Source organism: Tasmannia lanceolata, unplaced genomic scaffold (assembly GCF_043159265.1).
Source record: "Tasmannia lanceolata isolate RefF3 unplaced genomic scaffold, GAP_Taslan_0.1 ptg000007l, whole genome shotgun sequence".
Classification (NCBI taxonomy): Eukaryota; Viridiplantae; Streptophyta; class Magnoliopsida; order Canellales; family Winteraceae; genus Tasmannia; species Tasmannia lanceolata.
Genome location: NW_027518684.1, coordinates 23435073 through 23462962, shown reverse-complemented (window position 1 = coordinate 23462962; position 27890 = coordinate 23435073). Strand labels below are relative to the sequence as shown.

The window sequence follows — 27890 nt, the reverse complement described above, 5'->3', positions numbered from 1 at the left end:
TGAGGGGGGTGAAAAGCCAATCCCTTGATACAACCCCTCTTTCCATCTTCCAAAGAAGGTAGAAATTGTTGAAGGGCTTTGTTTGTATCTTAAAAATAAAGACCCTTCACATGTGGGAGAGAGAGAGAGAGGGGGGAAAGAGGAGGAGAGAGAAAGCGCGGGACATGCAGATACAAGGAATAGGAGTACTTTTGCCCTAGATCAATCAATTCCCGCCAAAACGCATCTCTCTGAGGTCTAATCGGTAATCTCTTTCTCCATCTCCAACGTTCAAAAGCTTGAGAAAATCAGAAATTTACTGTTTCATCTAGGGTTTAAAATTTGAAAATCCCACGTTCCATGGCCGGATGGTCTCTTTTATCTGATGGGTCTTCTTTAGATTGCGGAGAGATTCTTCATAATCTTCCAAGAAACGGGTTCTGCTTGGATCTTAGCCCTTCTCTAAAAGAGGGTTCAGAGGCTAGTAGTAAGGATAAACTTAGGTGCTTGTTTGATCAGATTATTTCAATTTTCTTAAAGGAGATTTCACAAAACCAAGAGATAAGGCTTCTTCCTGTGATGCTTGGCGACGGGCGACTCGTAGATTTGTTTAAGCTTTATAGGGTTGTGAGGGAAAAAGGTGGGTATGATATGGTGACTGAAAATGGGTCTTGGGCTTCGGTGGCAGAGGAATCTGGGTTGGGTTTGGAAGTTGGGTCGTCGGTGAAATTGATCTATGTGAAATATTTGAACACTTTGGATCGATGGTTACCGAGAATTTTGAAGGAGAATGGGATTTCAAGCAGTTTATTGGAGTATAGGGAGAGATTAGGTTTGTTGTCCATTGAGATGGAGAAGGAGATCAATGGGTTGTTCTTTGAGGTTTCGGATCGAAAGAAGAACGTTCAGGAGTTCACGGAGTTGGATTCTGAAATGAATGAGCTTAAGACCCTGGTGAATGGAAATGGGCACGTGGTCGAGTGTGTGAGGGAATCGGCTGTTGGAAAAGGGTGTGGTGATGGTGATGATGATGAGGTGATCATAATAGATGAGTGTGTTGCTAAAGGGGAATTCTCTTCTCGTAAAAGGAAGCGGGGGCGAGAGTCTTTGTTAGGAATGGTTAATTGGGTGAAGAGGGTAGCCAAAAACCCTGGTGATCCAGCTACTGGGAAGATATTGGAAGGATCTAAGCAGAAGGTGTATGGAGTGGAGTATTGGGCTCAGGCAATTCTAGCTAGACAGGCGTTACGTGTGAAAAGGAATGCTTATTTGTGCCATGAAGGATCTCTTTTGCTGGTACGTCATTGAGGTTTTTCATTGTTGCTATTTTACTATGGAAACTTTTAATTCAAGTGGTATGGAGTGCAAATTTATGTGGAACTTTTTCACTATGGATCATTTTGGTGATACAAATTTTAAGTAATTCCGTGCGTAAGAAATTTGAATTTCCAATCGTTAATTTTCCTTTAGAATGATTGGTTAGTTCTTTGTTGCATGCATTAAGGTTTGTTATTGTAATAAACTTTAGTTTGGTTCAGAATTCTTCTAGGGTTTCCTCTCTTTCTTTCAATTATCATGTCTCCATAATTGTCACATCTTTGCACTTTGGTTTGAATTTGAATTTCATATCCTTAAATTCAAAATTTCCGGTCGTCTTATAGAGGTTATTAATAAGACATCTTCGAGGGAGAATTTTCATGTGTATTCATCTTTTGTCATTCACTTCTTTAATGCTTTTATCTCAAGTTTTCATTGCATGATAGTTGATGTTAAATGAGTGAAATAGAAGTCCTTTAAGTATTACATCATCTTAGCCAAGGCGATCCCCTCTCCCCCTTTCTCGTTTTATAGTAGCATAAACATTAAGCAGAATGATGGAAAAAGGTAGATGATGCGGCAGCACTGAAGGCTTCTCGATTGTTGAGCCGGAGATAGAAGTTACTCATCTTCAGTTTGCAGATGACCCCCTTATCTTCAGTAAGGCTGAGTGAGATAAAGTGCTAAATTTAAAGGCAATGCTTAGATGCTATGAGGTTATTACGGGGCAAAGGTCAAACTTTTTAAGGTCCAAACTTATAGGCATTCATATTGATGAAGAAGAGAGAGACCAAGTGGAAAACCTCCTTGGGTGCTCTATGGATATCTTCCCTACCTCGTACCTAGGATTTCCGCCGGGCGAGGGTCGTCTAAAGAAGAGGGCTTCAGACACAATTGTGGAAAGAGTGAAGAGAATATTATGTACATGGAAACGAAATGTAGTATTTATTAAATTTAAAGTGTGTTTTGGAAAAAAACATTTAGTTTAGTTTAGTTTATCTTTATTTTATTTTAATTTTGAGAGATGTAGTGAGGGCAAAAATGTAATTTTGTGTTCAAGGGCATTTTGGTCATTTTTCCTACTTTGCACATGTGTGAGCCACACATGTTTGCTCCATCTTTTCTCTTCCTACTTGCCTCTTATTTCAAATTCAAACCCTTCCTTGAAAGTCTAAACCCACCACCACTTAAGCCATTATGTCAGTGTTTAAAATGCGGATGCGGCACGGATCGCGGATGAAGAAAATCCTAGTTGACTCGGTGGAGACACAGTCAAGAACATGTGTTACACGGCTAAGTACTCAGTTGATGCGGTCATAATTCGGGAGAGTCAAAGGAGTTTTTATTGACTTTGTAGGGCAAAACACAAAACGTGGATGTGGCGCAACGCGGAACGTGGCCAAGGTAAAAGGGAGTCGACTCGGGGGGAGTCGATGCGGACGCGACGGAGTTTTAAAACAATGCATTAGGTCACCATTTTTCCATACCCACTATCGCTTACATAAGCCATTAATTCTCCACTTTACAATAAAAAGGGCGGCAAGTGCACGAGGCGGCCGCCATTGCGGGGTCTGGGGAGGGTTAGATGTACGCAGCCTAACCCTTGCTTTGTAGAGAGGCTGTTTCCATGACTCGAACCCGTGACCGCCAGGTCACAATGGAGCAAACTTACCGTTGTGCCAAGGCTCGCCCTCTTAATTCTCCACTTTCCAATGACTAAGAATAATCTCATTTACTCATTTTTGTAAAGATTCTCCATAGAAAGATCTCCATTTAAGGTCTTGTGTCCAAGCTTGTGATGTGAAGCAGAGTGCCAACGTTCTCCTAATTTTCTCCGTGTTTTGAAGGTTTCTTTTTCTATTGTTCTACTTGTAGTTTTGTTCTTCTGTCATATATATAGTGAAACACATCTTGATGGTCATTCTTCTATTTCGGTTGGATCTTGGGCTAGTGTAAACTTTGGTTTCACTATTTGAGAAGCGGATACTCCGGTATTATGAAATCTTTCTTTCTCTTCATGGTATCAGAGCCACAAGTTTGACAAATATTACACTACGTGATATCTGCATTTCACAATTCTTTTTGAATATTAAGAATCTTTTTTAAGCCCAAAGGTTTCCACCTTGGCAATCTTCATCTTGTCTCAGAGATTTCTCTATTGGATCCAGAAGAGCCTATTTCGGAGGTATGAATGAAGCGACGCATCATTTGTGAGTTAAAAAGAGAGTATATTCCTTATGTTGCATCGATTCAAGGATGGGATCAACAACCATCTTTGGTAGAGTTTGAATACCTTCTTGCTTCACAAGAATCTTTAGTTAGACAAATGGTAGGTTGTCCAATATCTGGGATTGAAAGAGAAGCATTGTTTTTAACCAACAAGAAGAACTTCAACAAATATAAAGAAAAGAAGAGTGCTCTAAGTAAAGGTGGAGGTGAAGGAGGGGTCATCCGGTATGGGTAATGGAAACCGAAAGGTGTTAATTTCTATCAATGTGGCAAACTCAGGCATATAAAAAGGAATTGCCGTGTGAAATTGAAGGGTAACAATGTAGAAGAAAAAATTGATGATCCAAAAATTGAAGAAGATTGGGGAAGATGTTTTGCGGCAAAAATTACTACAGTAGGTGCTTTGGCATCTATCAATTTTGAGGATGATTGGATTGTTGATTTCGGTTGTGTGCATCATCTCATCGGTTACGAATCCAAGTTCTCGAAGTTTCGAAAATATGAAGGCAATGACACTATCATCACAACGGGCAACATCATACATCCGGCAAAGAAAGAAGGTGCTATTGCATTTGGTGGAGAGTATGAAAACCCTATTACATTTAATTGTGTGTTTCATGTTCTTGGAATGATGAAGAATCTTTTCTCGGTGGTAAGTGCGGTGGATGCGGACCACTATGTTTTGTTTGATCCTAAGGAGGTGAAATTTCTTCGAAAGATTTCAAACTTGAAAGCGAATGTAGTTCATAACGGTAAGACGGTTAAATATTTATTTGTTTTGTCTGCTTCAACTTTATATGTTTGAAAAAATGAGTACAAATAATGGCGCTTCAATTTGGCATGCTAGATTGGGTCATATTAGCATAGATAAATTAAAGGTCATGGTGATAAAGAATCTAGTGAATGGACTACTAAATTTGAATTTATTTGATAGTGGAAAGGTGTGGGGGTCATTAATATGATAAGGCACACTGTCTTCCATTTGACAAGTCTCTTTTAAGGTGTAAGGAGCTTATCCATAGTGATGTAATGGGACCTTGTAAGACACCTTTATTTTTTGGCTTCCACTATGCTGTTATTTGTTGATGTTTTTACTAAATTCATTGGAAAAATCTGATGCATTCTCTAAGTGAATATAGTTCAAGAAGATCGTTCAAGGTTTACTTCACAAGAGGATCAAGCGATTGAGAACCTAGAATGGCGGAGTTTACTTTCGATGATTTTTTCACATTTTGTCAAGTGAACATGGTATCCGAAGGGAGCTCACTTGTGCATATGCACCGCAACAAAACGGAGTAGCGAAGAGAGAGATTAGGCATCTCATGGAAACTTGTAAAAGTTGGTTGTATGCAAAGAACATACCCAAAGCTTTATGGGCAGAAGGCATGTCATCTGCAACATATGTGATTAATCGGGGGTGCCTCTCTGCCCGATTAACATGAAGTCTCTTTATGGATTGATGTTTGGGGTGAAGCCTAGTGTCAAGCATTTCAGAGTATTTGATTCAATTTGTTATGTGCATGTGCTAGATGAAAAGAGAACCGAGTTAGATGCTATGGTGAAGAAGTGTATTTTCATCAAGTATGATAGAGGGTAGAAAGGTTGGAAGTGCGTGTTTCCTATAACTCACAGGTCCATTATTTTAAGAGATGTTTTTTATGAAGTCTCTTCCTATTACTGTTTGGGAGGTATTTCCACCAATGGTGTGGGTGTAGGTGATCACAACCCCATTGAGCTTGAGCCTCAAGCAACAATAAACTTGGGACAGTTAGGCGACTAGCTGTTACCCAATCATCTATGATCTTTTCTGGGTCTTTGGGGCGGTTTAGGTTTAGGTGTATCCCTATAGCCTTAATGGGTTGCATCTTAGTAGAACTTCATTAATCTTATTCGCTCATGCCATTTACTTCATCTCCTGCTGCATGAGCAAATAAGATTAATTGTCGTTACCGATCGCGATGCCATATGATCCTTTACCGAACTCCTAAGAGAACTCAGTTGTTTTTGTCCAGGCCTTTCGACTTCACGGTGACTGACTCCTTCCTATGTAATTACTTGATTGAGTAACTGTCTACGGTAATTTGGTAGAAAGCCTTTTTTAGGCTATAGATGGTCTGGCTTGGCATGACTCATTTGTCTTCTCCATTGTGGTGGTGTGGAGAATACCCAGTGAGTGGGTCTCCCGTAGTCATACATTTGGACTTCGTTCCCATGTAGTGTTCCACATCTGGGTCCCAATGGAGGTAAGATGATCTTCGAGTAAGATCATTGTGCTCGGCCTTGTGACTTGAGCTTTGAGATCTGACCAGATTTTGGTCATTAGATCCTTCTGTTCAAAGGTTAACTTGGAAGTAGGTTTTACTCTCCAAGTTACCACGCGATGGTTGTCCCGAGTGGTTTCAGTAGCACTATCGCAAAAATCCTGAGAGGATTTAGAGTTTTGTCCGCCCTTTTTCGTTGAATGAGTATTTTGATCACAGATGGCGATGCCTTTGCCTTTGCAGGAGTTCTGCTTGGCTGGCGTCCTTTCTCGGTCCTAAAAAGGGTCATTAACAGCTTGGTTATTGAAAGCTTTATCTTGGAGATAATTTGCTTTTATCTCATTAGGTGAATAAGTCAAATTGTCTTTGAACCTTGAATATGCTCAACTTGTAACGGATTCATGTTAACATGGTTCTTGTCTCCAAAAAGAGTGTATACCACTGGCCCAATACAATGACTATATTACAATTGGAAATCCACCAATAAATGTTGAGAAATTGAAAGAAGCATTCAAGAAATGCCATCTTGGGTTTCAACCAAACTCACTCTTTATAAAACCGTTAGATATCATGCCATTGCAAAGGTTGGATAACATCTGTGAAACAAACTACAATCCAAAAACATGGAAAATCTTCAAAACAAAAGAAGATAATGACTAATGGATGGAAGAAATTAATACCGTCTATCTAGCAAAGACAGTGAAGTCTAAACAGGACAGACCACCATAGGAGCCCTCTTTAGAACAAATAAAAGAGTTGATTATGGAGAATTTTAGCAAAGATTCGCTAAAACTTTGGGACAAAACCTGTCCAAAAGCAGAGATAATACTAAAAGACCCCACAAAGTTGCTTACAGATAGTTTTAGGGAAAATCTGCTAAAACTTTGGGACAAAGCCTGTCCAAAAGCAGAGATAATACTAAAAGACCCTACTAAGGTCATCAACGAAAAGTTCGATGTCTATACTCTGAAAGACATCCAGGAATTTAATGTCGAAACTAGTGAGCTACAAGAAGCTAGGCTAATAAGACCAAGCAGATCTCATTATTTTCTTCTGTTTTGAATTTTTCTTGTTTTTAGATTGTAATTTGTTTCACAGATGTTATCGATCCTTTGCAATGGTATGACATTTGGCGGTTTTGTAGAGAGTGGGTTTGGTTGAAACCCAAGATGGCATTTCTTAAATGCTTCTTTCAATTTCTCAGCATGTATTGGAGGATTTCCAATTGTGATGTAGTCTCTATATTGGGCCAAGTGGTATACACTCTTTTTGAAGAAAGAAATTATTTCCTAGAATGAGGTCTCCGTCTAAGTTTCTGTATTTTGATGCCGTGTTCCGTATTTTATCGTCGCGTTTCGCATTCTAACTATAGAGGCAATAAAAACTCCTTTGACTCCCCCGAATTATGACCGTTTCTACCGAGTACTCTACCCCGTCAACTGAGTACTCAATCGCGTCGTGTTGAGTCGACTAGGACTTTCTTCGGCCGCGTTCCACGCCGCATCTGCATTTTTAAGCACGATGGAAGCGTATATAGATGAATATTTTGAACTAGCAACATGGGTTGGTCTAGTTGAAACTAGATTGTTGCCTAATATGTTGTCTTGTTGACCTTCACATTCATATTCAAGATCAGCCCATGACCTAACGAATTTGAATTGTTGAAGGACTATGTGGTAGAAAGAGACAATCTAAAAGCAGAATATGAAAACATCCTGAGTTGGAGACAAAATTCCAGGTCTATTTGGCTTCATCAGGGAGAAAAAAACACTAGGTTCTTCCATTAGATGACAATGCAAAACAGAGAATTAACTCTGTCAAGTCCATTAAAAAAGATGGAAGAATGTTAGAAGACAGAGAGATAAAGGAGATATTGCACAATATTTCAAAAACTATACTCATAAACTGTGGAGAACAACATTAGGGGGCATGAGTTTCAAGACTCTACACCCGAAAAAAAAGTGGTTGTAAAGAGATTTTGATGAGGAAATCCAACAAGTAATGTTCCCCACAAAGCGGAACAAAGCATCGGGTTTAGATGGTTTCCAATGGATTTTTACTGCACGTTTTGAGAAGATTTGAAAGAAGAATTGGTGCATGAGGTAAAATAGGCGGTAAAATAGGCAGAGGATTGAGCTCAACTTTCATCACGCTCATCCCAAAGGAGGAGCAATAGAGATCAATGATTTCTGACCCATTAGCCCCATTCATAGTTTCTTCAAGATCCAATGAGAAGTCCTATCTATCATTCAAAAAAGAAAAAAAAAGAAAAAAGAGAAGTCCTTGCTAATCACCCAATGGAGGTGTTTGGGGTGATATTTTCAACATATAAAGAGTTGAAAAGAAACTAACTTCATGTATAAAGGGTAACTATCTTTTGGGGGTGAACAACCCTCGCCTAAGATGTTTTGTCAAACCTATTAGTATATTTTATGTCCATCTTTATCATCTCCATCAAAAGTTTGCTAAAAGGTTGAAGAAACTAAAAAGGGATTTCCTATGGGAAGGCAGGGAGAAAACAAACCAACACCTAATGATTTGGAAGAATGTAAACCAAAAAGAAAGGGCGGAGTTGACATTGGAAGCCTCAAACTAAGAAACAAAGCTCTATTAGGAGCAATTTTTTGAAAATCGGAATCGAGTCGTAAATCGTAATCAGGGTCGAATCGTATTGGATCGTAAATTGTATTGTAAATCGTAAGATTCATTTAGAAAAAAAATATATATATATATATATATAATAAAAATTATAAACAAATTAAAGAATAAAACATAGCCAACTCAACTCAACTCAACTCAACTCAACTCAACAAAGCCTTTGTCCTAAACTAGTTGGGGTCGGCTAAATGTATCCTTTAGAAAAAAATATTCATGAAGGATGTAAAAGGAATCTACCCAGCTCTAATCCTGGTTCTAGTTGGGTTCTTCTACGTGGATCATTTTCTTCCATTCTATCCTATCCAAGGTCATGTTCTCTGTTATGTTCTTAGCTATCAAGTCTTTCCTCACTGTTTCTACCCAAGTTGTTTTTGGTCTACCCCTACCTCTTTTTACTCCATCAATTTGGCATGAGTCGCCTCTTCTCACCGGAGCATCCAAAGGCCTATGTTGGATATGTCCAAACCATCTTAAGCGGTACTCTCTCATCTTCTCCTCAATTGGTGCCACCCCCACCTTTTTACGAATGTCTTCATTTTTAATTCTACCTAACCTTGTGTGGCCGCACATCCATCTAAGCATTCACTTCTCCGCTACACTCATCTTATGCACATGTTGCTTCTCGGTGGCCCAACATTCTGAGCCGTGCAGCATGGTTGGCCTTACAACTGTCTTTTAAAACTTTCCCTTCAACTTGGTAGGGATTTTACGGTCGCACAGAACTCCTGAGGTAAGCTTCCACTTCAACCAACCTGCTCTTATTCTATGGTTAACATCCTCGTCAATCTCTCATTCCTTATGTAGAATTGAACCAAGATAGCGAAAGATATCCCTCTTAGTTACCTCATGTCCAGTCATATTTACTACGTCCTCGTCCCGCTTCCTTACATTACTAAAGTTCCATTCCATATATTCTGTCTTAGTCCTACTCAGTCTAAAGCCTTTAGATTCCAAAGTAGTTCTCCATAACTCTAATTTAGCATTTACTCCTGCTTTGGTTTCGTCGATTAATACTATATCATCTGCAAATAACATACATCACGACACCTCATCCTGGATACACTTCGTCTCATCCATAACTAGCGTAAAAAGATGAGGGCTTAGAGCTGATCCTTGGTGCAGTCCTATTGTAATTGGAAACTCACTAGACGTGCCATCCGTGGTTCTGACACTAGTTACTGCTCCATCATACATATCCTTAATCACGTCAACATATTTAGTAGGCACTCTTTTCCTTTCAAGGACCCACCACATAACACTCCTGGGAACCCTATCATACGCTTTCTCCAAATCAATGAAAACCATATGAAGGTCCTTTTTATTTTCTCTAAATCTCTCCATTAACCGCGTAATTAAGAAGATAGCTTACATAGTCGATCGTCCGGGCATGAAGCCAAACTGATTATCTGACACCTTAGTCTCTTTTCTTAGTCTATGCTTAATTACCCTCTCCCAAAGCTTCATAGTGTGACTCATTAGCTTAATTCTCCGGTAATTGGTACAACTCAGAATATCCCCTTTATTCTTATAAATAGGTACTAATGTACTTTTCCTCCACTCATCAGGCATCTTCTTAGTCTTCAAAATATTGTTAAATAATCTCGTTAACCAAACCAAACCGACATTGCCCAAGCATCTCCAAGTCTCAATAGGAATAAAACATAGCCAACCATTCAAAAAAAAAAGAAGCCAATTATTCATTTTTCATCAAAATTCATTAATTCAAATAGAAACTACCTTGATTAGCCATTGAACGGATTGTTTGCTAACAAACTGGACCCATACTAATCATCTATTTCTCATCCAAACCAATGCATATTGGATAATAATCTTAAAAATAAAAAAAAGACACAACATCGTATCAATTCTCAAAGTCTCAAGCATCATATGAAAAATATCAATCATAAAATACTGGAGTTGTTGGTGTTGTCGTCATTACAATCGTTTCCCACCTCGATGTAAGTAATGCCCTTAAGCACATGCACTGTGTTTGACCGGTTCGATTCGTTCGAACTCCTGCGCCTCCTCTGTCTTCTTCCTTCTAATAAGGGGGATTTCAAAGGCTTCTTGTAATGTAGAAAGAAAATGAGGCCTTTCAAAAGAATGTCCTATTTTCTTTTTTTCAAAACTTAATTTCGATAAATCACATAAATCGTATGATTTACGATTGAATCGTAAAATTCATACAAATTAAGATTCAATCATGGGATTCAAATCGTTATGCATAAGATTTGATTTGAATCATACAATTGAATGGTAAATTGTAAGATTTTTAAAACAATGATTAGGAGAATGGCTATAAAGATTCAGAGAAGAAAAGTATACCGTGTGACACACCGCCATTGGGGAAAAGCATGGGATAGGATGGGGGGAAGGGAGAGTAGAAACTCACCTATGGGAAAAGGCGCAGGCGCTTGGCGATTAATTTTTAAGTGTCAGTTCAAATATGAATCAAAGATAGGTCTAGGGTGGGTGGAAAGAAGGGCTGGTGTGGGGCGTGGGGAGAGGGTTCTAGGTTTTGGGAGGACATTTGGTTAGGAAAGTTTCACTTTATGTCATGCTTTCCTGAACTTAATTATTATAGCTAGACATTGAGGGTGAAGCTTAAAAATGTTTATGAGAGAGGGGTGATGTGACTCTTGTTTGCATGGTTTTAAATTTCCACCGAAACCGGCACGAAATGATATAAATGTTTTCGTTTCATCCCTACCGAAATGAAATCTCAATGGATTTGTTCCACTTTATTATTTCCGTAGACAAAAAATGGAAAGATATTCCGATTTACAACGTATAAAATTACTAATGTAAATCGAAAAAAAAACCCTACAAATAAAAAAACATTTTTTTTCCCTTCTTTTCCATAGAATTTTTTTCTTGAAAACCCCATTTTGGAAAACCCTAAAAAGTTTGAAATTTTTTCCATAAAACATGTTTCTTTGATTTTTCAACTTTTAATTTGTTGCAATTTACCATTCAAGAGTAAATGGTGCAAATAATGGTGCCAATACCAATTGCAAAGGTAGAAAAACATTTAAGATTTTTTTAATCTTTGTCAACATGCTTTATGGATCCATCCTAGCCGAATCAAAGGTGGGTCCACTTTTCATTTCAATGTGAAATGATAAGAATTTCAAAACCTTTACATCATACAAATGATGGATCTCTAACTAGGCACAAAAAGTGATAAATGTTTTTTTTTTTTTTTGGTAAGTCATTTTACTTTGCATCTTGTTTTATTTCATTAATGTAGATAATGATGTGTGGTAGGTAGTGTCATTGGACTCGGCGACAAAGTAATCGTATCTTATGCATGGAATGTCAGATCAGCATGGGACCAATACCATCTTGCAACACTATGTGGTATTGACATAAATCTGGGATCCTAGGAGGGATGACTGTTCATTGTACTTTCTTATACTTGATTATAGTGTACTTCTTTATTGACTTTAATTGTTCCTGACATGTGCGACAATGCATGTCACTAGGTGTTCGATGTGATTAAGCCATTATGGAAGGCTTTCTTGCTTATGTGATGGTTTTACTTTTTTATTGACTCTAACTGTTCCTGACATGTGCGACAATGCATGTCACTAGGTGTTCGATGTGATTAAGCCATTATGGAAGGCTTTCTTGCTTATGTGATGGTTTTTAAATATGTATATGTGCTTATTCTAGCATTTCTCGAAGTTTCATCTTAAAATTTTATCATTTGCATATGTTTCCATACGTTTCCGGGATTTTACAAGATTTCCACCGAAATTTTCAACCGAAAATTGAAATGTTTTTGTTTCCGTGCTTAGGGAAACTGAAATTTAAAACCTTTATTGTACGGACCATAAATCTTATAGTAAACATCAAAGAAAACGAGATAGATAGTCTATGACACCTTTTTGTTGCTTGATAGGGTTATATATATATATATATATATATCATCTAGAGCTCCATAGAAGGATTTGGACCCCAGATCCAAACGATTTCTTGGTAAGATCATTCTTCACATGCTTGGTGGAGAACATGATAGTATGTCATCTTAGTGGTCAACGATTTGGTCTTCATTGACTCCCCGCTAGGGTGCTTTCTTTCCTGCAAACAATGATGACAAGATAAATTCATGCGATTGACTTTAAGAAAATTTGCCTTGCTAGTAAATGTATCTTATGCAAAAGGGCAGAAGCATCACTAGACCACTTAATGATTGTTTGCTATTTTACTCGTCGAATTTGCGAAGCTATCCTACCTTTGACATTGTGTGGGTGTCCCCAAAATCCATTGAGTTTCGTGTCTTTGGATGGGGGTCCAACCTATTTGGTAAATCCATATGGTGAATTATACCGTAATCGATACCATTGCACATTTGGAATGAAACTCTTGATATACAGAGATAGATGCAAATCCATCAGCAAAATATAACAAAAATCAAAGTTGACTTCTTAGACTGGTCAAAAAGTACAAACTTTTGAGTTCGTTGCCTTCAAATTTTGATTTAAGAAACTGAAAAAAAAAATCATGGGGGAAGGAAAACAAAACACAAATCGTCACCCCGTTGGTAACGATCTCCTGTGGATGTGATTAAACTAAACTTTGACGTAGTTCCAAAGGCAATCATGGGCCAGACGATATTAGGGGATTATTTAGATATAATATTGGAGAGATTCTCAGATGCTACTCCGGTTCAATTGGAGAAGTGGATGCTAGTGATGCAGAAGTGAGAGTACTCTTAACCGAACTTCATATCTTCACGGAGTCTCTATCAGACAAACTAGTGATAGATGGTGATTCTATTAATTCCATCTTTTGGGCACAGAGATGATCAACAGGACCGTAGAGGCTCACGCTGATCACATTGGAGATTGTGGATCGTTGCACAACCATTAGTCCTCAATTGGAATATGCCCAAAACTTGTGAGTGAAACGAGGAGTCAAGTTGATGACTTGCTATCTGTGGGATTAATTCCTGAAAGTACTCAATAAAAGGACGGTTCATGATGTATCTGTGTGGATACCGTGATATTAACAAGATATCCACCAAATACAAATTGCCAATTCCTCGTTTGAATGATATGATGGACCTTCTAATCGTTTCTCGAGTCTAATCAAAATTGACTTGAGACTCATATATTATCAAATATGCATAAAGCCAAGAGAGGAAGGCAAAACAACATGGAAGATTAAAGACGGTCTATGAGTGGCTTTCATGCCATTTGGGTTTTTTTTTAAATTAGAAACCATTTGGGTTATTAAATGCACCAAGTAAATTATTGGGGATGATGACCCAGGTACCATGTCCTCTAAGTGGCTTTCATGCCATTTGGGTTATTAAATGCAAGTAAATTAATGGGGATGTTGACCCAGGTACTATGTCCTCTGATTGGTAAATTTTTGTTGTTTATTTTGATGATATTCTTGCTTACAGATAAGGTGCAGAAAAACATATTTATCATCTCCACCGAGTAACAAATACTTCAAAAGGTGTAAAACTTTACATCAACTTAAACATTTGTGTTTGCGCACTTAGAGCTTATTATCAATTTTGTTCTAGTCATTGTTAAGTTTTCCGACTGGAATGAAATGTTTTGGTGTTCCATTCTGGAAAAAGATGCTACAGTAGGTGGATTTTAGCTTTTTAAAAAAATGGGAAATATTTAGAAAAATATATGAAACCATTATATCAGCCAAATTTACCAAAAAGACACATTCTTTTGCGAAGGAAGAGAGGTTGCCCATGGTGTAGAATGCAATGGTAATCTAAGTTTTCTTAGAAAATGGCGAGAAATCCTCGTTTCAAGCTTTGGGTAGGGTTTTAGGAAAGAATTAGGGATATCAAATGTGTGAAAATTAACGGGTTTTGATTTTTTTTCTTAACCCTCCCATTCGTTTGGAAGGATAGAGGACATAAATTGCTCCTCAAACGAGTAGAAAACAATCACTAAAAGGGGCAAAATTGGAAAAAAGCATAAAAAGTTCTTGAAAAATCCGTTCGTTTGGATGGATAAAAGACATCAATTTCCACTCAAACGAGTAGAAAATAATTACTAAAAAGGGGGGAATTGGAAAAAAGCTGTTAAGAAAGTTCTTGAAAAATCTAAAGTTTTCATTTGATTCTGGGCTGAATGACCAGCAGGAATTGGAACAGACTGGAACTGAACGAAATTTTTTGAAACTTGTCCGGAATCTATCGTTTAATGTTGTTCGATTTTCTATTTTGGAACGGAACATTCTGGGAATTCCGTTCGGAATGGAACAAAATTAATAACTAGCATTGAGAGTTATCTTTCTTGTTTGTTTGGCGCATAGTAGTCGGAAACTCCTTAGGCAGATGGGAAACTCGTTTCCCCTAAAACGTATTTCGGAAAGGTGGGAAACTCGTTTCCGAAATGCATGAGCAACATATAAGAAACTTATATGAAACACGTGAGAAACGTATGGAAAACCTGTAGAAAATGTATGTGAAACGTCTGGGAAATATGTGTGAAACTTTCAAAAATCATTTAACAAACACAAAAAATTATGGAATAGATATTAAAAAGGAAAACAACAACGTATACTATAATAAAAACTAAAAGTAAGAAATATCCAAATAGAAATTTGAACTTAGTAAAATTTAAATCTACAAAACCATATATTTCATGTTTTCTTTGTGCTTCACGTGCGTTTTCATTAATCTTTCTCTATTGTTTCTGAAACGTTTCTAATGTGTTTCCTAAGATGTTTCTCGTACGATTTTTTATTGTTTTCCTGTTTCTTGTTTCCCCTCTATTTTTTTTTTGTGTTTCCCATTTCCACTTCCCTTTTCTGGTTTTGGCTATTGCAAGTGCTGAATTTACTTGACCTTTGTGATAGTTTAGTTGATGATGGCTTCTAATCTCTCGAATTGTACTAGACAAGCTACTCAAATTGATCCTGCTTTAGCACCGAATTGGAGATATAAAATACAAGAGAAAAACTAGCTTCTATGAAGACCAGTCGGCCTCTTGGCAATTCCCGAATATCTGAGGAAAAATTGAAACAATATTTTGAAGGTGGAGATCACTGGAATTTAGAAACAGTCTATTCACAAAGTTTTGGTTCTTCAATTCACAATAAGTATATAGATGAGGTCCTCATGAAGATGGCGTGCCATGTCCTGTTGGGACTTGGGGCGCCATGGTAATATTATAAAAAATGTTAATCATGAATAGAAGAACCCTAATGAAAACACTTGCACATTCTCAAGGATAAGGGGAGGCCATGGCTATATTAGCGGAACTGTTTGCCATGGAGACAAGAACCCTGATGAGAACACTTGCAAATTCTGGGAGGATGACATCAAAGTAACTTGCACCCACAAAGCGGTTGATATTTTCAAATCTTAGGAGGAACGTATTACTTTTTCAACAAAAGAATGATGAGGAAATCAAAGGATATGTTTGTAATGTATGTGGATTGGTACCTAAGGAAGATCTTGTTTTTTACTACAATTCCAAAAAGTTGGAACCTATGGTCATTGGCTTTATAGACATCAGTTTTGACGAATTACTACTTGGAATTACCTCCTCCAAGAGAATTTCTGCACAATATTGGTATAGTTCATGTTTAAACATTCTAGATTGGGCATTTCATGGGTTTTTCTTGAGAAATTGATCGATCTCCTTTGAGGTTGGTCTCTTGTCCCCTGGAAAAATAAGGGCAAAACTTTATGGAATGTATCCTTTCCTGCAAATATTTGGGTTCTGTGGAAGGAGAGGAATGGTAGAGTATTTAAAGGGGGCTCTCGATCCCCGGATTTTCTATTCATTCGAGTTATCGCCCTTGCGATTTCTTGGGTGAGGACTCTCCCGTCCTTTAGATTTGTTTCTGCTTACGATCTTGGGCTGAATGGAGAGTGATTTGTGGTTCGGGGTGTCGAATCAAAATGTGATACAGGAGTGGGTTCCTTAACCGACGGATGTGACCAAATTGAACTTCGAGGGCTCTTGCTTTGGTAATCCGGGCCCGGCCGACATTGGCTGGGTTCTTAGGAACAGTGAGGGAGTGGTGTTGTGGGCCTTTCTGGCCCCATTGAGATCTTTGATGCTACGGAGGCGGAGGTGAGAGCGGCGTATCAAGGCCTGAAATTGTGGACTAGAGACCGGGTAAAAAATGTGGTAGTAGGAGATTCCTTGAATGCCATTAGGTGGCTCAAGAAAGAACAAAACCCCCCATGGCGTTTTGACCACCTTTTTGACGAAATATTTGATTGGATGGCTCATTTTCCTTGGTCTTTCCACCATATCTGCTGCTCTGCTAACCAAGTGGCCGACGGTCTAGCTAGAGAGGGAGTCTCTAAAGATGAACTAGCTCTTTTTTACTCTCTTCCTCATTAATTTCTTATTTTATTTTTGTATCTTCTCCTCTCGTTGATGTATTTTTCTTTCTATCTTGACCACCTCGGTCTTTCTATAATATATTGGCCATCATTTAAAAAAAAAAAAAACTTTCCAAGTCAAAAACCATTACTAATTGAGCCCTAAGGAATGTGAATAGTTGGGGGTTGAGCCTCTAGCTTAATAGTTAAGATTTTGTTCTTCAACCTTGAGGTCAGAGGTTCAATCCCAGCTTACCTATCAGAAAAAGGAACATGAATGGTTGAAGTGTCATGTTGAAGAGCTTTTCAAGAAGGGGTTGACTAGGGAAACCATGAGCATAGGTTTTGTCCCCACATTTCTATTCTAACTAATGTTAAAAAAGTCAAACTTGGATGAGAGGTTGGCTATGTTAAAAAGTAGTTGACTTCGGTGGGTCAATGATTGATTAGGTCATTTTTTTATTAACTTGGGCGAGCCAAGGGAGCTTTTGATTGATTTAATATGGTAAAACTTGAACTCTGATGAGAACTCGGCCAATGTAATATGCGTCAACTTGGGAGAGTGAATGATCGACTTGGGGAGTTTTTTGAGCAATGCTACGAACATCATAGGATGGAAGTTGGTAGATATGCGTATAAGTAGAGCCATTAACAAGATTACTATCAAATACTAGTTTCTGATTCAAAGTTAGACTACATGTTGGATATGTGGCATGGCATGAAGATGTTTTCAAAGACTGATTTGTCAAGTGACGACCGCCAAGTTAACATTAAGCCAAGCGATGAGTGGAAAACACCTTCTAGGCATAAGACTATAGGAATGGTTGTTCATACTTTCTTGGTTTCCCAATGCATTGAGCACCTTTATTTCAATCATGAATCAGGTTCTTAAACCTAATCTTGTTAAATTTATTGTCCTAGACAGATAGTTGTCTTTTTGGCTATGTAGTTTCAAGTTTCAACAAACGAAATTAAAGGTGATAGAGCAATTTTCTTGCAATCCAAAGCTAGCAGACACTGAAGAACATGCATTATGTGTTCACATTTTATCTAGATTCTACATTTGTTTTATCCATAATTTCAACCAAGGTTTTAAATTTCGGTTAAGGTTTCTATTTCGGTCAGTGCTGAAATGGAAATATTTTGGTTTCAGTTGGAAATTTTGGTGGAAATCTTGTAAAATCGTGGAAACGTATGGAAACATATGCAAATGATGAAATTTTAAGATGAAACTTCAAGAAATGCTAGAATAAGTACAAATACATACTTAGAAACCATCACATAAGCAAGAAAACCATCCATAATGGCTTAATCACATCGAACACCTACTAACATGTGTTGTCACACATGTTTGGAACAATAAAGTTAATAATAAAGTACAATGTAATGAAGTATTAATCATTACAATGAAGGCATCCCTCCACGGACATTATAGTGACTTCACCTATTTAAGTTTTCAATATATTACTTGCTATAACCATATTATTATGTAAAAAAATTAAAATTTGAGAATTGGTTAAAATATTTTAACGAATCCATGAATCTTTCTTTTTGAGGTTTGCCGAGTCCGGCACAAAATATCCCCGTCGGATTCCGACATTGACATTCGTACTTGTACTGATGCAACATAGGCCATAACCTTGATATGTTTAACATCTTCTGGTTGTGCATGGGGACATAATTGACCAATTTGAGTTTCATAATAGTGTGACATCTTGTGTGAGTGTCCTCAATAGAGAAAGCACTTTGTATCTCATATCATATGTCTTACATTGAAGGTTCATCGCGAGAATTTTTACACTTGACATAAAAGCAGTGAACCCTCTCAAAGGCTCGTAAACTACTTATTTGTGCTAGATATCATACTAGATACTACTTAAAGGTCAACTGGGTTATAGTGTCATCAACTAGCCAAACCTTGTAGGCCTCAATTTCCTTCTTAAGGATGCAACCTATGTGTGGGATAGCATAAAGTCGTGCAAAGTATTGTAAACACTTCGTTTGTGTAGCTTATAAGTCAACACTTGCTCCATAGATCATAATTTTGTTATAGATTTTCTCTTCTTCGGTGGGGAATGAGGTTATTTTCTTTAAAGAGATAGAGCATCTGTCACTGTCTTTGCCTGAAAGGGAAAGGATAACTACCTTATCTGAATTTCTCTAATTACTGTGGATACAATATCATAGTTTCCATTCAAAATTAATATTCTTACAATGAGAAAGTATATTAATGCCTTAGTCTCTCATGATCCTTATTGTTAACTTACCAACTTCTCCAAAAGCTTAAACTGTTGTTGGAGAAAGGCATTATTTATCTTTTATACTTTAACACTCCCCCACACGTGTGGCCCACTTGGCAAACACGTGGCACATGTGGTCCCACTTTGGGCCGACCATTGCATGTGGATTTTTGCTATCTGGGAGGTTTGAACTCGAGACCTTTGGCTCTGATACCATGTCAACTTACCAACTTCTCCACAAGCTTAAGCTGTTGGAGAAAGGTGTTATTTATCTTTTATACTTTAACACTTATGAATCAATTTTATGGGCAAATATGCGGCTACAACCAATTTGGGTCTGCATGAGAGCTTGTGGTCCCCACCTCACGTGGTTGTAGAGGCCATCCCACAAACCCAATTTTTTTGTATTAGATTCATTTTCTTCTATAGATAAACCATGAGCACGAAGATGTTGCTTCTTTTAGAAGAAAGCTCGGGGTTTTCTTTGCTCATGTTGATACATCTATTTCAAATTTTATTGTTAGTCTCTATCAACTTTGGCTTTGATGTCGATGGAAGCCTCATTTGGAAGTGACACATCAAAATTTTCTGATCCTTGAGCAATGAAATCACAGAAAAGTATGGAAGCGTTTCAGTTTCAGTTAGAAATTTCGCTGGAAATCCTATGAAATCATTGAAACATATGGAAAGATGTCAATGATGGAATTTTGAGATAATAATCAAAGAAATGTTAGAATAAGCACAAATATACGCATAGAGAACATCACATAAGCAAGATAGCCATCCATAATGGTTTAACAACGTCGAACACCTAATGACATGAGCAGTTTTGCATGCAGTCTTGCATGTCGGACAATTTAGTACATACCACATTTTCCATGTAATTCATCTAAATATTTATGCACGATACATATACTCAATGTTTAAAAATGCGTATGTGATGCGGAATGCGGCCAAGAAAAATCCTTGTCAACTCGGCGCGGACGCGGCCAAGAACGCGGTTGACGCGGGTCATAACTCATGAGAATCAAAAGAGTTTTTATTGACGCTATAGGGCAAAATGCAGAATGCGGATGTGCTACAACACGGAACGCGACCTAGGTAAAAGGGAGTCGACTCGGCCGAGTTCCGAGTTAAGTCAACGGGTTTTTAGAAACTGCATGTACTACATTTCACATGCAGCTCATAAAAATGTAATTATGTTACACATATTGATATAGTATAACTCTAATACACTTGCACTTTCGGTTTTGGTTTGTGTTTTGGTAGGGATGGAAACGGTAACATTTCGGTTGTTTCGTGTCGGTTTCAGTGGAAATTTAAAACCATGCTTCCATATGCCTAACTAGATTATGGGATTCCTTGGACTGGACTTACTTTGAGATACCTTAATATTTGCACAATTGCATTCCAATGTGGCTCCTGAAGAGATTGCATGAATTGACCAACTCCACTCACAGCAAAAGAAATATCTAGTTATGTGGTATTCAAATAGATTAGCTTACCGATCAATCTTTGATATTTGCCATGATTTTCTCTCGGTTCTCCCACATCTGCACTTCACTTACTATTAATTTCCATAGGCATGACAATTGGCTTTGCTCCAAGTAAACCAATCTCCTTAAGTAAATATACTACATATTTTTCTGAAAGATTAGTATCTTGCTTTGACGTTCCAACTTCAAAAATGTACCGCAACTGTCCAAAAATTTTAGTATATAAATGACGATTTAGGTATTCTTTTAAGTTCTGAATACCCACACAGTTATCTCCTGTCAAAACAATGTCATCATTGCAGACTGCTAATACAACAATCACATACTTTGTCTGCAAATCAATGAATAATCTGTCTCATTTCTTTATATCATATACAATCATTGCCCCAAAATTAATCAACTTCGAACCTTGGCGATTCATCAAACTTCGTTGATTCTTCTCTAATTCTTCCAAGAGTTGTTTGAAAAGTTATATTTTCTTGCACTGCTCATTCTATTTCTCTTTCGTCTTTTGATCATCTCTCTCCTACATTTCGGAAGTCTGCCCTCTCTTTCTAACCTATGACTTACATTCCTTTATATATATATATATATATATATATATATATATAGATAAGTTATCTACAAACTAGCTTAAAATACAATGAGGGCCCACATTGTTTGGGTGATCCAAAGCATTCATTTGATTGGCCCTCACATAGATAGTGTGTGCCCAAAAAATCAGCTTCATAGGATCATCCTAACCCTTCGAATCTTGGAGGCAAAAAATGGACAGATTTGTGAAGGTTTATACACGTCCATTTTACCTCCAGAAATCGTAGGGTTGGGATGATCCTATGGAGCTGATTTTTTGTGGACACCCTATCTATATGAGGGCCAATCAAATGAATGGTTTGGATCACCCAAACAATATGCCCTCCACTGTATTTTAAGCTAGTGTAGATAACTTATCTACACTTGTGTGTAGAAACCGTTTTCTCTCTCTCTCTCTCTCTCTCTCTCTCTCTCTCTCTATATATATATATATATATATATATATATATATATATATATATATATATATATAGAGAGAGAGAGAGAGAGAGAGAGAGAGAGAGGAAATGGTTTGTGAGCAGCTGCTCAGATAAGCTTAGCAGAACTCACAAACCATAAAGGGGGAGAGAAGGGGGGGGGGGGGGGGGGGGGGGGCACATTTTATGGGTGATCCTAAGCATTCATTTGGAAGGCCCCATCATGGATGGGTGTGTACCAAAAATCGGCTCCATTGGATCATCCTAACCCTTCCATTTGTGGAGTGAAAAAATGAGCAGATTTGTGGACAAACAGTATCTGTCCATTTTTCCCTCCACAAATGGACACCCTAAGATTATCCAATGGAGCTGATTTTTGGTGCACACCCCATCCATGATGAGGCCTTCCAAATGAATGCTTAGGATCAACCCCAAAATGTGCCCCCCCCCCCCCCCCCCCCCCCTATGGTTTGTGAGCTCTGCTCAGATAAGCTTATTTGAGCAGCTACACACAAACCATTTCCTCATATAAACAATATTTGTCCACTTTTTCCTCCATAAATGGACACCCTAAGATGATCCAATGGAGCTGATTTCTGGTACACTCGCCATCCATGATGGAGCCTTCCAAATGAATGCTTAGGATCACCCCCAAAATGTGGCCCCCCTATGGTTTGTGAGCTCTCCTCACAAACCATTTCCTCACATGATGGGGCCTTTCAAATGAATGATTAGGATCACCCCCAAAATGTGGGCCCGCTATGGTTTGTGAGCTCTGCTCAGATAAGCTTATCTGAGCAGAGCTCACAAACATGGGGGGGCATTATTTGGATGATCCAAAGCATTCATTTGATAGGCCCTCATATAGATAGGGTGTGCCCAAAAAATCAGCTCCATTGGATCATCACAACCCTACGATTTGGGGAGTTAAAAATGGACGTCTATAAACCTTCACAAATTTGACCATATTTTGCCTCCACAGTTTGAAGGGCTAGGATGATCCCATGGAGCTGATTTTTTGGGCACACCCTATCTATACGAGGGCCTATCAAATGAATGCTTTGGATCATCCAACTAATGTAAACCCCCCGCCCCCCGCGCCCCCTATGTCTGTGAGCTTTGCTCAGATAAGCTTATCCAAGCAGCTGCTCACAATCGATTTCCTCATAGCAGCTGTTCAAACATTTGAAATGGTTTGTGAGCAGCTGCTCAGATAAGCTTATCTGAGCAGGAGCTCACAAACACATGTGGCCCCACGTTTTTGAGGGATCCAAAGCATTCATTTGGAAGGCCCTTCCATGGATAGGGTGTGTACCAAAAGTGTACCAAAAATCAGATCAATAGGATCATCCTAACCCAATCAAAGGTGGAGGGGAAAATGGACGGACACTGTGTGTCCATGTTTCTGCCCATTTTTTCCCTCCACAAATGCCAGGGTTAGGATGATCCTATAGGGTTTTTGGTACACACCCTATCCATGGAAGGGCCTTCCAAATGAATGCTTTGGACCCCCCTCCAAAATGTGGGGCCACATGTGTTTGTGAGCTCCTGCTCAGATAAGCTTATCTGAGTGGCTGCTCACAAACCATTTCCTCTGTGTGTGTGTCTAAATATATATATATATATATATGAGAATAGAGTTCCTAAGGTGTCACCTCATATAGCTTATATGAGGTGGCGCTCACAAAGCATAAGGGGCCCACATTTTTGGGGTGATCCAAACCACTCATTTGAAAGGCCCTTAGATGGATATGGTGCCTACAAAAAATCAGGTCCATAGGATCATCCTAACCCTTCCATTTATGGAGGTTAAAAATGGGCAGATTTATGGAGGTTTATACCCCTCCATTTCACCTCTACAAATGGAAGGGTTAGGATGATCCTATGAAGTTGATTTTTTGGGCACACCCTATCTATGCGAGGGCTTATCAAATGAATGCTTTGGATCATCTAAACAAAGTGGGCCCCTTATGTTTTTAAGCGCCACCTCATATAAGCTATATGAGGTGACACCTTAGGAACTCTATTCTCTCTCTCTCTCTCTCTCTCTCTCTCTCTCTCTCTCTATATATATATATATATATATATATATATATATATATATTTATATATATATATATAAAGGATTGTGAGCTTGAGCGTTGGATCCTTATGGTGCGCTTGAGCTCTCAAACCAATGAGGCCCACATTGTTAGGATGATCCAAAGCATTCACTAGAAAGGGCCTTACATAGATAGGGTGTGTACAAAAAATCAGCTCCATAGGATCATCTTAACCCATCCATTTGTGGAGGTCAAAATGGACAGACCACAAATCTGCCCATTTTTGCCCTCCCCTTTTGGAGGGGTTAGGATGATTCAATGGAGCTGATTTTTGGTACACACCCTATCTATGATAGGGCCTTGCAAATGAATGGTTTGGATCCTCACAGAAATTGTGGGACCCATGTGATTGGTGCACTCAAGCGCACCATTTGATGATAGAGCTCAAGCGCACGAACATATTCCTCATATATATATATATATGAGGAAATGGTTTGTGTGCAGCTGCACATATAAGCTTATCTGTGCATGGCTCACAAACCATGGGGAGGCCACATTTTTTGGGGGATCCAAAGCATTCATTTGGAAGGCCCTTCCATGGATAGGGTGTGTACCAAAAATCAGCCCTATAGGATCATCCTAACCCTGCCATTTGTGGAGTGAAAAAATGGGCAGAAACAGTGTCTGTCCATTTTCCCCTCCACCTTTGATTGGGTTAGGATGATCCTATAGGGCTGATTTTTGGTACACACCATATGCATCGAAGGACCTTCCAAGTGAATACTTTGGATCCCCCAAAAAATGTGGCCCCCCTATGGTTTGTGAGCCATGCACAGATAACTTATCTGACCATTTCCTCTCTCTCTCTCTCTCTCTCTCTCTATATATATATATATATATATATATATATATATATATATATATATATATATCTGTGTGTGTGTGTGTGTGTGTTGAGAATCTCCTAATTATTAAGCATGCCACTCATGTACCTAACAGTGATGGACCTCATCCTATATAAACACAAGCGCATCACTTGGGCTCTGTTCGGATGCCAACTGCAAGGGATCCTCAAGCAATCCCTAAGCAAAAAAAATGCACTTTTTGGGTGTGTTTGTTTGCCAAAGTAACAACCAAATCCTTAAGAGATTACTAGACAACAAAAAGGTTTAATAATTGCATGTCTGGTGACATGGCGTCACGTCTTGTTTCATATGATATATCTCAAAAAAGGCAAGATTTCATAGGTAATCCTCGTCTTCTCTCTCTCTCTCTCTCTCTCTCTCTCTCAAACAGAATAAAGCTCATGGTTTTCCTAAGGTTTAAATTAAGTCCAAAATCCTGCCCTCTTCCATAGACTTTTCTTCCCCTAAAAAATGCTCAAGCATCCAAACAGAGCCTTAAGTGATGGGCCATATCATACTCCATAAAGTACTTTGTAACATGCAGAAAAATAAGTAAGAGCATGAGAAAATGAAGAAGATTTCAAGGGAGAAGTGGACTCATGAAGCAGAGAAAAGGCTCACAGCTGGATATGGCTGGCGATATCTTCAAAGCATCATCATGACATCATGCTGATGTCAGCAACAAAGTCCACATGCTTGGTTTGAGCTGAAACTTTATTTTAAAAGGAATGTTGGTATTAAGTGGGTTTTGAAACTTCACCCGGAAAAGTACCAAGTGAGTGTTCTTTGTGTGTAACACTCAACCTTCGCTTGCCACATATCGGGCTGGAGAAGCTAGAGAAGTAGGTAAATTTGAATGTATAATATAACCACACCCCCCCCCCCCCCCCCCCCCCCGGTCACACACACATTAAAAAGAAAAAGAAAAAATCTCCAATGGTTCAACCTTGTAAGCGGAGACTGATACTTATCCAAAAGCTAGGGCGCATATTGTTTGACTTATGCTGTACTTAACACTAATTGATAATAAGTTGAGGCCTTTTTTTTTTTGAGTGATGTGGAAGCCAAATTTTTAAATGGATTATTATTAAAAAAAAATTTCTTTTGCTATGATGTTATCTGCGGTTATTGATTGGCCTTACAGAAAAGGCAGAAGATGCATCCTTCCATGTATGAAGATTATGTCTTTGTTGATTAGGCTACAGAGAAATTAAGAGGCAGCACGAGGCTCCTTTCCCTACACAGGAGATCTCCCTCTGGCTCGACATCAGCTATTTCTGACAATGACATGCAATTGTACGTTCCAGAGCTTGAGAATGACTCTGAAAGACGAGTGCTAAGGACTGTCGCATGTTTAAGTGCAGAAAGAATAGTTGGACTATTCTGTAAAGATCAACTTCGAAAGCGGGTCCCTATTGGTCCCCTCTTTCAATCAGAAGTGCCAAATTGGATTGGTCCGCCTTCCGAGTCTGATGAATCCAAATGGTTAGGTACACAACAGTGGCCCCCACAAGTGAAAGAATCCGAATTACTGATTGACGATGGTGCTATTGGGAAGGGCAGACCAAATTATTGTGGCTGCAAAGTTCCGGGTTCTGTAGAATGTGTAAGATTTCATGTAGCAGAGAAAAGGCTGCGTCTGAAACTAGAGTTGGGTTCAGCCTTCAATGGTTGGAGATTCAATCACATGGGTGAAGAAGTTTCACTGTCTTGGACAGACGAAGAAGAACGGAGGTTCAAGTCTGTAGTGCTTCTAAATCCTCCTTCTTTAAACAAGAATTTCTGGGATCAGGCTTATGTAAGCTTTCCTTCCAAAAGAAGGCGAGACTTAGTGAGCTATTATTTCAATGTGTTTCTTCTCAGGCGCAGAAGTTATCAGAACCGGGTGACTCCAAAAAGCATTGACAGTGATAATGACGAAATGGAGCTTGGCTTTTTAAGTAATAGTTACGGGCTTGACTCAATGAAGGTTTCTGGGTCCAATTCCATCTTGTGTGCTCAGAACAAACAAAGTGTGGATTTGGAAGAATCCACAGAGGTGTAGTAGGAATGAAGAACGATCGAGGTGTAAATTCGTGGGTTTTATATGAATTACAAGCATATAAATTTTCGGGAGCATTTGCTTTTTTTTTCCTCAATACATCAGCTGCCACAGCATCCTTCAAGAGTTCAGGTATTTTTCCTTTTTTTTTTTGCAGAGATATTGGTAATCGTAATTTGCCAGTTTTTTCTTCAACATTTTGTGTTGGCATTTTGCTACATAGTGGCGGTGGAAGCAGTAATCCGGTGACGCTACCAGGATCCTGAATCAATGGAGCATTCTTATTTTGCGAGCTCAATTGTCAGTCAAGTGAACTTCTGGCTGTCGGCACGATGTGATTTTTCATGGTAAGATCGAAATCCGATGTTTTAGTTTTCTTTTCTTTTTTTCCTTTTTCTTTATCATTTGTAGTAGGTAAGAAATAGCAAGGTTGACCTAACGCCGCCTCAGGACAATTCGTTAGTTGCACCATAGTCCTGCAATTTACTACCATCTCTGATCATGCAACAGGAAAGGGAAAAGAAAATAGATAGGGAGAAGGGTATCCCCAAGGAAATTTCATGTTGTCTCATTTCAATACAAGAACCATGATGGTTTGGAGTTTTGAAAATTAGTTTTGAAAATGGTACTCTGGAATTTTGAATTCCATCACGTACAAGTGCTCTGCTAATTGTCCTCACAAAGGACTTATTTTTTCTCTAATTCATCAAAAAGAAGACTAATAATGGGTATTACCATTTTAGTTGTTTAGGCATGTTCAGCAACAATTCCCATTCTCCCACTGGAAGAGCTGACGAAATGTGCAGAAATGGGAGATTGAGAATCGCACGATTCAAATATTGCATTATTTTAAATTCTAAAGACTTGGACACACAAGAACTTCAACTGTTAAAGTATCTTTCCAAAAAAAAAAAAAAAATCTTGCATGGCTTTGCAAAATGGGAAGAAACTCGTAACTCATTCTCCTGTACTGTTTTCTTGGAGATTTGGAGAAACTGGTCTACTTGGTGAATGGGATCCAAAATGGGATCTTCCTGATATTTCACCCTCATTCTCCACAAGACAAAAATGAGAGAAGTCTTGGTTGCTGAAAATGCCATTGTTACGAACCCAAATCAGTTTGCAACGTGATTGATCTTCTTAGAAGGAAGATCAGCCTCTTGACCCATTTTGAGGGAAGGATCCGGCCTACTTTGTGTGGAAAGACACATTTTTCGGATAAATTTCTTTGTTCCCTTGAAAAAGGCTGCCTACATGTTATTCATATCAAATAGAAAACTCACTTTTCACTTCCTGTAAAACTCCTACCCAAGCAAATCTAGATGTTATAACCTTGTAAAACTCCTACCTAAGCCAATCTAGATGTTGTAACCTTATCTCCACAACTCG

General features: G+C 38.5%; 1 protein-coding gene across 1 annotated transcript; it reads left to right on the top strand.

The window, feature by feature from the left end:
* LOC143881159 (AT-rich interactive domain-containing protein 2-like) lies at nt 1–27351 on the top strand. The gene is made up of 3 exons (XM_077384149.1): nt 1–1275; nt 25659–26633; nt 26725–27351. Exons 1-2 carry the CDS (start codon nt 340–342, stop codon nt 26502–26504), a joined length of 1782 nt encoding a protein of 593 aa, XP_077240264.1. The 5' UTR covers nt 1–339; the 3' UTR covers nt 26505–26633; nt 26725–27351.
* Nucleotides 27352–27890: the final 539 nt, after the last annotated feature.